At 40.1% G+C, this 14,791-nt stretch overlaps 1 protein-coding gene across 1 annotated transcript in view; it reads right to left on the bottom strand.

The window, feature by feature from the left end:
- DNAH8 (dynein axonemal heavy chain 8) overlaps positions 1-14,791 on the bottom strand; it is a 314,414-nt gene that overhangs the window by 192,178 nt on the left and 107,445 nt on the right. The window contains exons 35-40 of the mRNA XM_068961103.1: positions 13,894-14,093; positions 9,741-9,894; positions 8,375-8,538; positions 7,120-7,222; positions 4,285-4,389; positions 3,768-3,929 (exon numbers count right to left, since the gene is read on the bottom strand). Of these exons, the coding sequence (XP_068817204.1) occupies positions 3,768-3,929; positions 4,285-4,389; positions 7,120-7,222; positions 8,375-8,538; positions 9,741-9,894; positions 13,894-14,093 (888 nt within the window). The remainder of the gene's footprint in view (positions 1-3,767; positions 3,930-4,284; positions 4,390-7,119; positions 7,223-8,374; positions 8,539-9,740; positions 9,895-13,893; positions 14,094-14,791) is intronic.

Raw genomic sequence — 14,791 nt, 5'->3', positions numbered from 1 at the left:
ATTTCTTCACTCTCAAAGGGGAAAATCATTGAAAGTTCAAACAGTTGATTATTTATTTCAGTGTGGACGGATAATAATTTAAACAACTGCTACGAATTATATGTGCATTAATGGAAGATGCTTGGGGAATTTTTCTATAAAGGGCTTGAGACCCATATACCTTTATACAATGACTTTCCTTTCTCAAAAAAAAAGAAATGGAAATAATAGATTATTGTGTATTCTTCAGCAGAGTTTTCCAAAGGTTTGTTTGCATCTTCTAAACAGGATATGTTGCCTATCTCTTTCCTTAATCTCATTCTAATGTCCTTATCTTTTATGTACATCTACTTCTCTTTCTACATAGAGATCTACAAGAGACAGAGACAGAAAGTCAGAAAGGCGGAAGCGTGTCCTTTGTCTCCTGAAGAAGGAATAGGAAAACTGTGAGTTGATGCTCACGTTACCTTCGTTTTCCGCCCCAGGAAAGGAAATGAAAGTGGTCAGAACTTGCCCTCCCCTCACCCCCTCGTCTGCAACAACTGTCCCTTTGGGAGCTTCTGTTCTTCCCCAGAGTCAGGCAACAGATCCAAGATCATTTGAACCAAACAGGAATTCCACATCTGGTAGAGGAAGGAAAGTGTGCAAGTGGCATATGGATTCTACAGGCATGGCATTCAATGTAGGTAAAGCGGGAATGCAGGATACAGGATGCTCGTGGCTGGTGCACTGGGATGACCCAGAGGGATGGTATAGGGAGGGAGGTGGGGGGGTGGGGTTCAGGATGGGGAACACATGTACACCCGTGGCGGATTCATGTTGATGTATAGCAAAACCAATACAATATTGTAAAGTAATTAGCCTCCAATTAAAATAAATAAATTTTAAAAAAATCCTCTCCTTATCCCTGCTTCCTCTGGAACATCAATAATTTTCCTGCTAGAGCAGTGGCCAGTCCTGGGTCTGCAGGTGAAGAAAAATGAAGCTCTGGGATGGAAAGGAAATAGCTGCTATCAGGAAGCTCCGGATAGCAAGCAGATTCTCTTTGCACAAAACAGAGAGAAACAAGGCAGAAATGGCAGTGCAAGGCTGTCTGATTTAAAGACCAAAGAGACTTACAAACCCTGCAAAATCACTACATAGTGGTACTTTTTAAAAACTGACTATAAATTATGTTTCTCACTAGGTTTAAGAAGGCAGGGGACTTCATGGTGAAAACTGGAGGATGTTTCATTACAATAAAAAACAAAATAAAAATAAAAACCAAAATTCTCATCAATATTATTTGGTATCTATGATGAGCACATTAAAAAATACTGAAAAGGAACACACTGAAATACTGTCATCATTTCCAGGTGGTGGAAATATGGGAAAATTTTCTTTTCACTCTTATATTCTTCAAATGTTCCCAATTTTTTCCAACAAGGATCCATTGTGTTCAAAATCTTCAAAATGCATTTGAGAAAAAAGAGGTGAAAGTTTAAACAATTTCAGATAAAAAATTAACACAGTAATGGGAAAACTGATTCTGGAAAACTGCTTTTTAAAATGCAATTTAAAGAGACTAATATATATATTTAATGAACATATTAAATAAGTATATATTGAATGAAAATACAGAAAATGAATATATATATATTCATTACTCTTTAAAGCAATTTTTCCATACAACTGAAATTTGCCTACTACAATGTTATGATTTTTATCTAAAAATACATACACACATTATACAAAAGTCCTAAAAGTTGGTCAATTTTCCTATTATATCCTGTCCAACTTCACCACTGCTTTAAATTTGCTTTTCAGCTGTTCCAACTGTAATGCTATATCTCCTTCCAACAGTAATCATGCTTTCCTGCAGGAGGGAAACTATGTTGATTTAGCCTAAGGAGCTATTTTCCTCAGCTTATCAAATACAGTATTTCATAAAGCTTTGTCACAAGGGTAATAATGCTAACAAGAATATTAAAGCTTGCCAAGAATATTATACAATACAAAAACAATATTAATATATTCTCTTCAGTGAAGATTAACTCTGTATTTGTACTTATGTCATTTGAATAATTTCGTAACATTTCAGCTGTCTCCACTGTGTATGCAGTAATTCAGGATTTGGGGTTTGGGATGGGAAGAGCAGCTGGGTTTTGCTAAACCCACCTATATTTTTCTTGCCTTCTAGCCATGAAATTATGGAGAAGGCAATGGCAACCCACTCCAGTGCTCTTGCCTGGAAAATCCCATGGACAGAGGAGCCTGGTGGGCTGCAGTGCATGGGGTCGCTAAGAGTCGGACACGACTGAGCGACTTCACTTTCACTTTTCACTTTCACGCATTGGAGAAGGAAATGGCAACCCACTCCAGTGTTCTTGCCTGGAGAATCCCAGGGATGGGGGAACCTGGTGGGCTGCCGTCTACGGGGTCGCACAGAGTCGGACACGACTGAAGTGACTTAGCAGCAGCAGCCATGAACGAAAGTCATGACCAACCTAGACAGCATGTTAAAAAGCAGAGACATTACTTTGTCGACAAAGGTCTGTCTACTCAAGGCTATGGTTTTTCCAGTAGTCATGTATGGATGTGAGAGCTGGACTATAAAGAAAGCTGAGAGCCGAACAATTGATGCTTTTGAACTGTGGTGTTGGAGAAGACTCTTGAGAGTCCCTTGGACTTCAAGGAGATCCAACCAGTCCATCCTAAAGGAGATCAGTCCTGGGTGTTCATTGAAAGGACTGATGTTGAACCAAAAACTCCAATACTTTGGCCACCTGATACAAAGAGCTGACTCATTTGAAAAGACCCTGATGCTGGGAAAGATTGAAGGCAGGAGGAGAAGGGGATGACAGAGGATGATATGGTTGGATGGCACCACCAACTTAATGGACATGGGTTTGGGTGGACTCCGGGAGGTGGTGATGGACAGGGAGGCCTGGCGTGCTGCGGTTCACGGAGTCACAAAGAGTCGAACACAACTGAGTAACTGAACTGAATTGAATTGATCCCTCGCTGTCTCTGACCCAGATCACAAATCATGACTCTTCATTTACCTTGGCTGAAAATGTAATGAAACTGTTACTTCTTCATTTGCCATATCCAGTTTTAATAACACCTGGCACATGACCCTACACTTCTAAGAGTCAAAGGGCAGGAGGGCTTTTCACGAAAACACCTCCTCCAGCCTCTTCAATGTCTTCTCTCTAAAAACTTAGCTCATGAGAAGAACTCCTTCAACAGATTATGCCAATTTTTAACTACTTGAAGGGAAAATAAACAAAAGGCAAGATGGATTTCATTTCAGGAAAAGATATGGTGACTCTTTTTATATATGTCCATATCTGTATCTGTGTCTATATTCATCTACGTATGGATAGAGATAGATGTTTTTATACATAGACAGGTGTCTAAGATGAAATTTCTCATTAGTGCTTTAGTCTCCATGAAGATCCTCAACAATGGGAGCAGTGCAAACCCTCTTCTGGGGGACAGAGTGGGTTGGACTAGAGTGGAGGAGAGGACAAGCAGGTGGGTGGGGCCGGGGGGTGGGTGGGCCTCTCTAGCTTGTTCAAAGCTAGAACGGCTTCCTTGGAGAAGGAAATGGCAACCCACTCCAGTATTCCTGCCTGAAGCAGTCCATGGACAGGGGAGCCTGGCAGTCTACAGTCCATGGGGTCACAAAGAGTTGAACATGACGAAGCAACTAACACACATAGAACAGCTTCCACACCATCAGGCTGACTGTCTCCTGAATATCTGTCCCACTTATTTCTACTCTTTGAGTGTTGTGGTCTCACCTGTGCTGGAAAGTGATTGAGGAAAGGTAACAGTTGAAATCCTGAATCACTGATTTGATAGAATGCGGATCTAATTATATTATGCAATGACGACATCTGCATTTTTAATAGATCCAGAAGCCAAATCTCCACGGGACCTTTGGCCATAACAGGACTATCCAACTGAAAAAGTATATTACAAACAGGTTACAAATAGATAGTAATTTGATATTTTTACAGATGTCCTAAATCACAGTACCTCAAGACAGAGCAAACAATTTCACACAAAATACTTAAAATATGAGTAAAATTAATTAATAATGTAGCAAGAAGTATAAAGATCATTTGGTCTAAAACTTTCATTGTACAGGTGATAAAATGAACCCCAGAGAAATTAAATGAGTTATCTACACTAGTCTGTAACAAAGCCAGGACTACAGAACTAGAACCTGACTCAACTCCCTCCCTTTCTCTCATAAAAGAACCGCATTCTAAATTTTAAAGAAACCCTAACAAAATTTTAATCAAGTTAAATTACAATGATTTTTTCTCCTTCTCTTGATATGACAGCCATGATACGATCGTAGTCTTTTGCATGAAAGGTCACCTCGTTTATGTTGTCAGACACTGCAGGGAGATGTGGCTGCAAGAAAGCACAAGACAGAGCAAACACATCATACGTGAGGTTAAACACAAAAGCTGCAGGAGACGTGCGTTCAATTCCTGGGTCGGGAAGATTCCCCTGGGGAAGGAAACGGCAATCTACTCCAGTATTCTCGGCCGGATAATTCTGTGGACAGAAAAGTCTGGCAGGCTACAGTCCGTGGGGTCGCAAACAGTCAGACACAACGGGTCAACTAAGCATGCAAACACAAAAGCCATTGAGACATTTCCTAAAATCTTTGCTATTTTTTTTTTAATATTTGTAAAAGATTAAGAATTTACTTCACTGTCTCAAAAAAAAAAAACAAACCACCTCTTCTTTGACCCTTGACTGACTTGGAAGCCTACTTTTTATTTTATTTTTTTTTCTTTATCCATAAAGTTTTATTTTGTATTTCCTAAGACTTTTCTTTATATATTCACAGTAAAACTGTCAAAATTAGGAAAATTAGCATTGATACAATACTATTGTTTCATTCACAGTTCATAGTAACCGTTTCCCCATTGTCTCAATAAAGTCCCTTATGTTGGTTTATTTGTTTTTCTGTTTTAGGCTCCATATCAGGATTATCATTTGGTTCAGTTTTCACGTCTCTTTAGTTTCCTTTCATCTGGAGCAGGTTCTCAACCTTTGTCTTCTTGACAAAGCATTTTGGAGGAGTAGAGGCCAGTTGTTTTGTAGACTGTTCCTTATTTGGGGTTTAGCTTATGTCTCTTCATGATTAGATTCAGGATGCATTTTTTTACAGTGACATCAAATAAGTGACAATGTATTCTTCCCAGGATGTCAAGAAGCTCATGGTGCTGGTTTGTCCCATTATTTTTGTTTACATGTATTATGTGGTAAAAATAGTTGTTGTTGTTGTTTAGTCACTCAAATGCACCCAACTCTTTGTGATTCCACAGACTGTAGCTCTCCAGGCTCCTGTGTCCACGGGATTTCTTTTTTTTTTTTTTTTGCATAGCATATTTTCTTTTTTTTTTTAATTTTTATTTTTACTTTATTTTACTTTACAATACTGTATTGGTTTTGCCATACATTGACATGAATACACCTCAGGTGTACATGAGTTCCCAAACATGAACCCCCCTCCCACCTCCCACCCCATATCATCTCTCTGGATCATCCCCATGCACCAGCCCCAAGCACCCTGTATCCTGTATCAAACATAGACTGGCGAATCGTTTCTTACATGAGAGTATACATGTTTCAATGCCATTCTCCCAAATCATCCCACCCTCTCCCTCTCCCTCAGAGTCCAAAAGTCTGCTCTACACATCTGTGTCTCTTTTGCTATCTCGCATACAGGGTCATCATTGCCATCTTTCTAAATTCCATATATATGTGCTAGTATACTGTATTGGTGTTTTTCTTTCTGGCTTACTTCACTCTGTATAATTGGCTCCAGTTTCATCCACCTCATTAGAACTGATTCAAATGTATTCTTTTTAATGGCTGAGTAATACTCCATTGTGTATATGTACCATAGCTTTCTTATCCATTCATCTGCTGATGGACATCTAGGTTGTTTCCATGTCCTGGCTATTACAAACAGTGCTGTGATGAACATTGGGGTACATGTGTCTCTTTTTATTCTGGTTTCCTTGGTGTGTATGCCCAGCAGTGGGATTACTGGGTCATAAGGCAGTTCTATTTGCAATTTTTTAAGAGAAATGCAAATCAAGACCACAATGAGGTACCACTTCACACCAGTCAGAATGGCTGCGACCCAAAAGTCTGCAAGCAATAAATGCTGGAGAGGGTGTGGAGAAAAGGGAGCCCTCTTGCACTGTTGGTGGGAATGCAAACTAGTACAGCCACTATGGAGAACAGTGTGGAGATTCCTTAAAAAATTGCAAATAGGAAGCCTACTTTTTAAAATCGAGCCCTACACAATGTTTCCTCCACGACCTACAGATGCCTCTCCTCTTACATTAAGGAGATTGAACCAGTAACTGCCATCTTCCTCCCAGCGGAGACTGAACCACACGGTCCCTGTCCCCTTCCCTCCCAGGGACAGGTCAGTCCTCCTCTCTTGGCTCTGTGTCTGCCTTACACAGCTTCTACTTCCTTCCTGTCCTTTCTCATCCCCACAACTCCCTGGAAACCAACAAGAAAGGTATTATTAGCTGTTTCCCAGCTTCCCAAACCAGAAATGGTCCTGGGATGGGGTTTGAGTGCCTCCACTCTCAGTTCTCCGTAATTTTTCTCTTCCTCCTGGAATTACTGCCCTTCGAAATGGCTAAAAGCATTTGAGAAGCATTCTGGACAGGAAAAAAGGGACAAATTTAAACCACAATCCCTATCTGATCTAAGAATATTTAGATTTAAATACTCATAACAATGAGTTACATTTAGTGAGCACATACTTTATGTCAGGTACTTTTGATGCATTAACTTGCATAATTCTTATGACAAGCCTATGAGGCGGAAATGATTAATATTCTGATTTTACAGACAAGAAAACTGAGACACAGGAAAATTAAGTAACTGGCTAAGACCACCCAACTGGTGAGTTGCATAATTGATGGCTCTTGCCTCCAGCTGATGGGCTCCAAATCCAAAGAAAATGAGGCATTTTATAACCAATGTCAGTTTTAACACTCTTCTTTCCTGACTGCACTTTTAAGATGTTAATTTCATTTTTATTTTTTATTACACAGGCTATGGAAAAAAAGGATTTAGGTAACAGACATTTAGATGACACACCTGGATGGTATGGGAATCACTGGCTTGTCCAAGAATTTCCAGGAGAACTGGATCAGACACAAAGAAGAATCTTGGAAATAGTAATCGCTTCTTCTCCAAATACCTTTAAATAAAGTCACATTACCAAATAATTTTTTCTGAATTACTAATTTTGGGGTTTTTAGCCAAGACACAATCACTAATATCGATAAGATAATAGCAAATACTTATAGCCATTTCCCATTTGAAAAGTCCTGCTCCACCTTAGATGGCACTTGGGAAAATAAGTGGAAATAAGAACGTGTGATTCAGAGCAAGGCATTGTCTATAGTATTCTTTCTCATCAAGAGCCCTCCTGCAACCCTTCTAAGAGTACTGTGAACCTCAAGCTTAAATGCCAGGTGAACATATAATTTATCTCCAAATCAGGATATTTTGAGAGTGAAAGGGGGGGCGGGGGTAACTAGCCATTCAGTCAGGACAAAGGCAAAAATTTGGACAAACCGGGGTATATTTTTGCCCTATTTCAAAAGAAATTGAGAAAGAACTGCCTTTGAAGAAAATTATCTGTGAATTTGTCTGGCTAATTGCTCTCTGAGTACACCTCTCTACTCCACACCTGCAGTGTGCTGATTGGTAGCCCCCAAAAGACATGGGAGCTACCCCATGTCCTATTTCCTATTTCCTACCCACATCCTATTTCCTGGAATCTGTGAATATGGTCTCATTTGGAAAAGAGGCCTTTGCAAATGTACTGAAGTTAAATATCTTGAGAGGAGCTCATCTTGGATTATCCAGATGAGCCCTAAGTCCAATGACAAGTATCCTCATAAGAGACACACAGGAAGAAGAGGAGAAGGGCATATAAAGACAGAGACTAGAGTTATGTAGCCACAAGCCAAGGGTAGTCCCAGAGCCACCAGAACCTGGGAGAGGTCAGGGAAAATTCTCCCTAGAGCCTTCAGAAGGGGCTGTTACCTTGACTTTAGACTTACGGTCTCCAGAACTGTGAGAAAATAAGTTCCTGTCATCTTAAACCACCCCGTTTGCGGTAATTTGTCACAGCAGCCCTACAAAACTCATACAATGCCTTAATTCACCCACCCTAACTTGAAGATGTCTTTTTTTGCAAAGAAATTAAATTTATGTGAAATGTTAAATTCCTAACACCACTTCAACCATCACTACCAAACCGGAAATGCAGTCAATTCTATTAATTTGGGATAAAACATCGTCACATATAAAATGTTAGGCAATGAAAAAATTAAACTCCTACCCTGTAAGTGACTTCTGACATACTTCTAATTGTTCGTGTAAATGAGGTAAAAGCTGCCCCATGGTTTCATCTCCAACACAGCAACTAATCACATTGGGATTCTCATGAGCTCGCTGCATTATCTTTATCCATGACTTGTCAATATTCTGAAAACGTTTTGCTTCCTAAGGACAAACCCATAGTCAGTAAAAGTTGGCATGTGGATGACTGAATGAAGCAAAGTCTTCACTCTGGCATCTCTTATAGTTCCTCAAGCCACCTTATTAATCTTAGGCTACATAATTTAAAGGAGCATTTTTTTTTTCATCTGAATTAACTCTGAACAACAGAAACCCAAAGCCATAAAACTGCTTATTGAAATGCTGTCCTATCACAACAGGGTTTATGACTAATTCATTTCCTTACATTTAATACATTTTTCAAAGTGCCGCATGATTAATTTTCAGTGCTATCAACTTAAATCCCAAATCTAGTCTTTCAGCACCCCAGGTGTTTTGGTTTGATGAGCAAACTCAAGAAGCATGAAAATAATTTGATCTCAGTATCTTTGGAATAATTAAAGCTTAATAGTGCCCCAGGAAAAAGAAAAGGAGAAAACAGTAAAAATCTAAAACAAAGCTTCATTTACATTTTTGCAAATGAAAATTTACTATTTACTATGAATGATATTAAGCTTGCATTCGATTGCAAAAACTGCCTTTAGAAATTGGCATAATCTTGCCTCTATCGAAAGTTTTAAGTGCATTTTTGAAAAAAATATAACTTTCTGATTAAAAAAGAAAAGATTTCTGTTTTAAAAATGTGTTACAAAGGGAAACCAGCTACTTTCAAAATGCTTTTGTTCTTTATTTTTAATCTACAAAGATTTGCGACCCCATGGACTGTAGCCTGCCAGGCTCCTCTGTCCGTGGAATGGTTTCTGTTACAACTATTCAACTGTGCCTTTTGTAAAATTAGTCCTATTCTTTTGAATTTCCATACCTATGGCATCTCTATGGGACTTCCCTAGTGGCTCAGATGGTAAAGAATCCACCTGCAATGCAGGAGAACCAGATTCAGTCCCTGGGTTGGGAAGATCCCCTAGAGAAGGGAATGGCTCCCCACTCTAGTATTCTTGCCTGGAGAATTCCATGGACAGACAATGTGCCATTGTAATCCTAAAGCAGTCACAGACAGGACATAAATGAATGGACATGGCTGTATTCCAATAAAGCTATATTTACAAAAATAGGTGAGTTGGCCAGTTTGCAAACCACTGGTGCAAATCATCAAGACATGACCATATGTCTTTCTGAAGATTTCTACAGAGACATACAGACAACATACACCAAACTATTCTATCAGCAGTTACAAAAGCCGTATTTACCTGTGGTAGCTGTTTAGCTATGTCGCCACCTACAAAGACAGCTTCAAGATAAACCCAAAGGTTCTGCACTACTAGCCACTCTTCAATTATATCTGAGGAAGTAGACAATTTATACACCCAATTCTGGATATTTTTTTTAAATGGAGCATTATATCTAAAAAGTAAGAATGGAAAAATATTACATTTTAAGAAAGATTCAGGTAATAGTAGGCTTTAACAAAGTAATTTACAGGAGAAATATTCCTTTGACAAAGAACTTTTTTCCTCCAAAAACCAGCTCCTATTAAACTTCATAAAGTTAATGAGATATTTGCATTTTTATGAATAAAACATAGAATTAAAGTGATCTCACTTACTGTTCCAATGTATCAGTGATAAACCAAGAAATCTGCCTAGTTTTAAGCTACAGAGGTCTAGCAAAGGAATTGCTAGTAAAGGTTGCTCCTTGGAGTATAGGTTAAATATGGTCTAAGATGGCCTGCCAAGACTTCTGTGAACCAAATCCAAGTGGGGACTGCCCATGAGAATAACATCTAGGGCCCTGTTGTCACTGGTCTGTGGAACTACTAACACAAGGCCTGGGTCAAACTTGAGGTCTGATGTTCACTACAAATGTGCTCTTCCTTACCCACAGACTGCTAATTCCACCAGGCACTGTCCTTTGATTCTGCAGTGTTAAAGATCCAGAATTGCTACTCCCTAAAAGCCTGGTGGCTCAGACGGAAGCATCTGTCTACAATGCGGGAGACCCGGGCTCGAGCCCTGGGTTGGGAAGATCACCTGGAGAAGGAAATGGCAATCCACTCTAGTACTATTGCCTGGAAAATCCCATGGACAGAGGAGCCTGGTAGGCTACAGTCTATGGGGTCGCAAAGAGTCAGACATGACTGAGCGACTTCACTTTCACTTTCAAAAGCCCTTGTGGTTGTTGTTCAGTCGCTCAGTCGTGTCCAACTCTTTCAATCCCATGGACCGCAGCATGCCAGGGTTCCCTGTCCTTCACCAACTCCCAGAGCTTGCTCAAACTCATGTCTATTGAGTCGATGATGCCATCCAACCATCTCATCCTCTGTCGCTCCCCTCTCTTCCTGCCCTCAATCTTTCCCAGCATCAGGGTCTTTTCCAATGAGCTCTTCACATCAGGTGGCCAAAGTATTGGAGCTTCAGCATCAGTTCTTCTAACAAATATTCAGAGTTGACTTCCTTTAGGATTGACTGGCTGGATCTCCTTGCTGTCTAAGGGACTCTCAAGTGTCTTCTCCAGCACCACAGTATGAAAGCATCAGTTCTTCAATGCTCAGCCTTCTTTATGGTCCAACTCTCACAGTGTACATGACTACTGGAAACACCATAGCTTTGACTATACAGACTTGTTGGCAAAGTGATGTTGCTTCTTTTTAATATGCTGTCTAGGTTTGTCATAGCTTTTCTTCCAAGGAGCAAGTGTCTTTTAATTTCATGGCTGCAGCCACCATCCGTGGTGACTTTGGAACCCAAAGAAATAAAGTCTGTTAACTGTTTCCATTTCTTCCCCATCCTGCTTCTTCTCCATTGGGGCTAGCTAAAGAGTTCATGAGACTACAAGGTGTCTAAAAAGCTGGGCACAAATAAGAAAGACAAGAAATAGAGTGGATGCCATGAGGAAGCAATGGGAAGATACTGGGTAAAGACCTAATTACCTACAGTTGGATTAAGAAGCCAACTTCAGTTTGTGGCAATGCAAGCATATAGCTTGGAGGTTGTGTAGTGGCACTTCCTGGTGAGTGACATTTGTACAGTCTTAAAAGTTTTCTTGATCCAAGACAGAGTGATTTGAAGGGACTCATATATAAGAATGGGGTTCTTCTGGGTATAGTCTGATGCTTAAGTGTAACCTTTGATTTCTATGGAAGCCTATGTTATACATGGAGATATAAAGTGGTTGTACAAAAATTGCCCCAAGGAGGTAAATGAGTTGATCTAGTAGTAAGAGGCATTTTTTTCTCAACTCACAATTTATAATGTGCATCTGACCATCAGTCTAGAGCTGAAAGGCAGTCAATATGCCAAAATCACCTTCAAAATCAATACATGCAGACCAAAAGGGTATGGATAAGCATTTTAGGGAGCTGAAGCACCTAGATAAATGGAGTTAAAAATAACTTTGCCCAGAAATTTTTGAGAAGAGTCATCTTTGATGGTGTATAACTTCCCAACATGAAAAAGAGGGACTTGAAATAAAATCACTAATGACAAGTTTTTGTTCCTTGGCCAGGTATTTGCACTGCACAACTTTGTGTGGTAGAACCTGTTAATGACAGAAAAGAAGGCTCATGGAACCCCTTGGAATCAGGGACCCACCAGGAAAGTGTCACAATCCAGGTACTTGAGGTGAGTCGTCTCACCCATGGAAATACACAATTTTTTCTGACATCACATCTGAATAGCCCTAGAGATTCCTCTGGCACTTGCTACAAGAGAAGGCTATGGTTGGCTCTGGAAGAGGCATTCTGGATCCACTTGGTCCTGCAAGTTTTCTAGAAGGAGGATCTCCCATAGTGTTGTAACTTCTCAGATATCCTTATACTCTTCCTAGCAGGACCTCAACATTGAGTTTACTAGTACAATAAATTAGTACTATAACCACTCAGATTACTTTGCCAAACAAAGCTATGGTGTTTCCAGTAGCCATGTATAGATGTAAGAGCTGGACCATAAAGAAAGCTGAGTGCCAAAGAACTGATGCTTTTGAACTGTGGTACTGGAGAAGACTCTTGAGAGTCCTTTGTACAGCAGGGAGATCAAACCCAGTTAATTCAAAGGAAATCAATCCTGAATATTCATTGGAAGGACTGATGCTGAAGCTCAAGATCCAATACTTTGGTAACCTGATGCAAAGAGCCAAGTCATTAGCAAAGACCCTGATGCTGGGAAAGAGTGAAGGCAGGAGGAGAAGGGGACGACAGAGGAAGAGATTGTTGGGTGGTATCACTGACTCAATGGACATGAGTTTGAGCAAACTTTGGGAGATGGTGAAGGATAGGGAAGCCTGGCATGCAAGTTAACAGTAAAATTAAGAAAAGTTTCAAGTCCTGAATTCCTGGGTTGCACAATCAGGCTCAGATCAATCTACAGTCTTTCTTTAAGAGATCAAGATTTCAGGAAATCAAGATGGCAAACTTTGCAGTGAACCATAGCAAAGCAGCAGCCTGTGAAGTCCAGGAACCACTGAATAGCCAATGGTCACCTTTGCCAGGTTATTCAGATTATTCAGCTTATTCAGATTCCCTGAAAGCAGAGGATGAGCCCTAGGAGTTTAAGCCCAGCAACTTCACCCTAGAACTCCTAGGAGTTTTGTGAGTTAATGCATTATCCAAATGCAAGACTGCCTTTGGGCCAGAGGTCTTACAGGATGTCATTCATTAAACAGTGATCCCAACCTGCAGATAGGGTGTTATAATCCCCATGCACCCTGGGCACTGACCTCTGTTAATGACCTCTGAAATAATGTGACACATTTCTTAGGTGTGTTAGGGTAAAGACCAGTTAAGAATCACTGGATAGTCAGGTAGGGGATTAGAGGTTGGTAATACTCAGACCAGGGCCTGAGTATATTTAATCTGACTAGGTCCCATCTCCTAAAGCTGTGCTTGAGATCACAAGTCACTTTCAAGCTGATTCAGTAGTCCCATGATAGACAGGTCGCCTCGTTTAGGCTGCAGTGGACCCCTCGTTTAGGCTGCACAGATGTAGGCTTTTCACCATAAGAATCCAAATGTGAGCATCAAGCCCCTAATAGTATATTCCTTCATGTTTGCCAGCCTACTCTTCTTGGGCTATTGGGTGAACACTTGAGCAGGTTCAGCCAAGGAGGACAATGACAAAAAAATCAAAGAATGAGAGAGAAAGAAGATAAAATGAAGATGTCATCTTGGTAGGGAGTCGAGATATCCAGATGAGCTGCCAATTTGGGGGAGAATAATTATGATGGGGAGGTGAGTACCATAAAAACAAAATTGAGGCCATGATTATTAGGGAAAATAGGTAGTTCATGTAAGGACTGACAAGAGACAGAATCTCGTGTTGTGTCACAGCTACGAAACTGGAGTTTTATCTAAAATTATATAACTCTAAATGGCAAATCAAAACCTTCCCCTGCAAATTATAAAATTACCTGTTGCTTAGTAAGGAACCCAAAACCATTAAACTATCCTCCATCAAGGTGATAATCTCTCCTGATTCAGTTCCTTTGAGCAGGAGTTCTCCCTTTCCCTTAAAGGCTGCAAAACTCAGGTTCTGATTGGTCCAGTTCTCAATCACTTGAGTCAGCTTGGCTTCAATATCCTTCTCCTTAATGGCAGATATGCAAATATCCTTCAGAGGGAAATTAAAGAATACGTCATGACATTTTCAATTACAAATTCAGTGCATTAAAATCACAGCATTTTTTAGTTTGGCCCTAGAAAATCATTCGGGTTCCCAGGTTGCGCAGTGGTGAAGAACCTGCCTGTCAAAGCAGGAGCCACAGGTTCAATCCCCAGGTGGAGAAGATCCCCTGGAGAAGGGAATGGCAGCCCACTTCAGTATTCTAGGAAAATTCCATGGACAGAGTAGCTTGATGGGCTTCAGTCCCTGGGATTGCAAAGAGCTGGACATAACTGAGATACATGAGATATGGAACTTAAATCGTGTTTCTTGTTTATATTTTTAACTGTTGTTTTTCAGCCAACATGGACATAATCACAGCTGCGCTCAGTGGCTTGTTATAAGAAGCAAATGAGAATGTGAGATTCTTTTGAACTCTTTAAAGTAATATATAAACATTGCTCTAGTCCCACCTTTTCTGACCCTAATATGAATATCTCACTTGATTAAAAGTTAATTCTAATTTTTACATATTTTCCTGAGAATTTTTGATATGAAAGTCTCACAAAGGTAAATAAAATTAAGGTATTTTCCCAACATACCCCAATTGATTTTCCTACTTGGAATCACAGAATCTCAGAGATGGGAAAGGATATGAAGGTGCAAGGAATTTCCACAAATTAGTGTGTAGTAGAGCTTCCCTAGTA

Source organism: Capricornis sumatraensis, chromosome 22 (assembly GCF_032405125.1).
Source record: "Capricornis sumatraensis isolate serow.1 chromosome 22, serow.2, whole genome shotgun sequence".
Taxonomy (NCBI): domain Eukaryota; kingdom Metazoa; phylum Chordata; class Mammalia; order Artiodactyla; family Bovidae; genus Capricornis; species Capricornis sumatraensis.
Note: the sequence above shows the minus strand (reverse complement) of the source record. Positions and strands in the feature narration are given on the sequence as shown.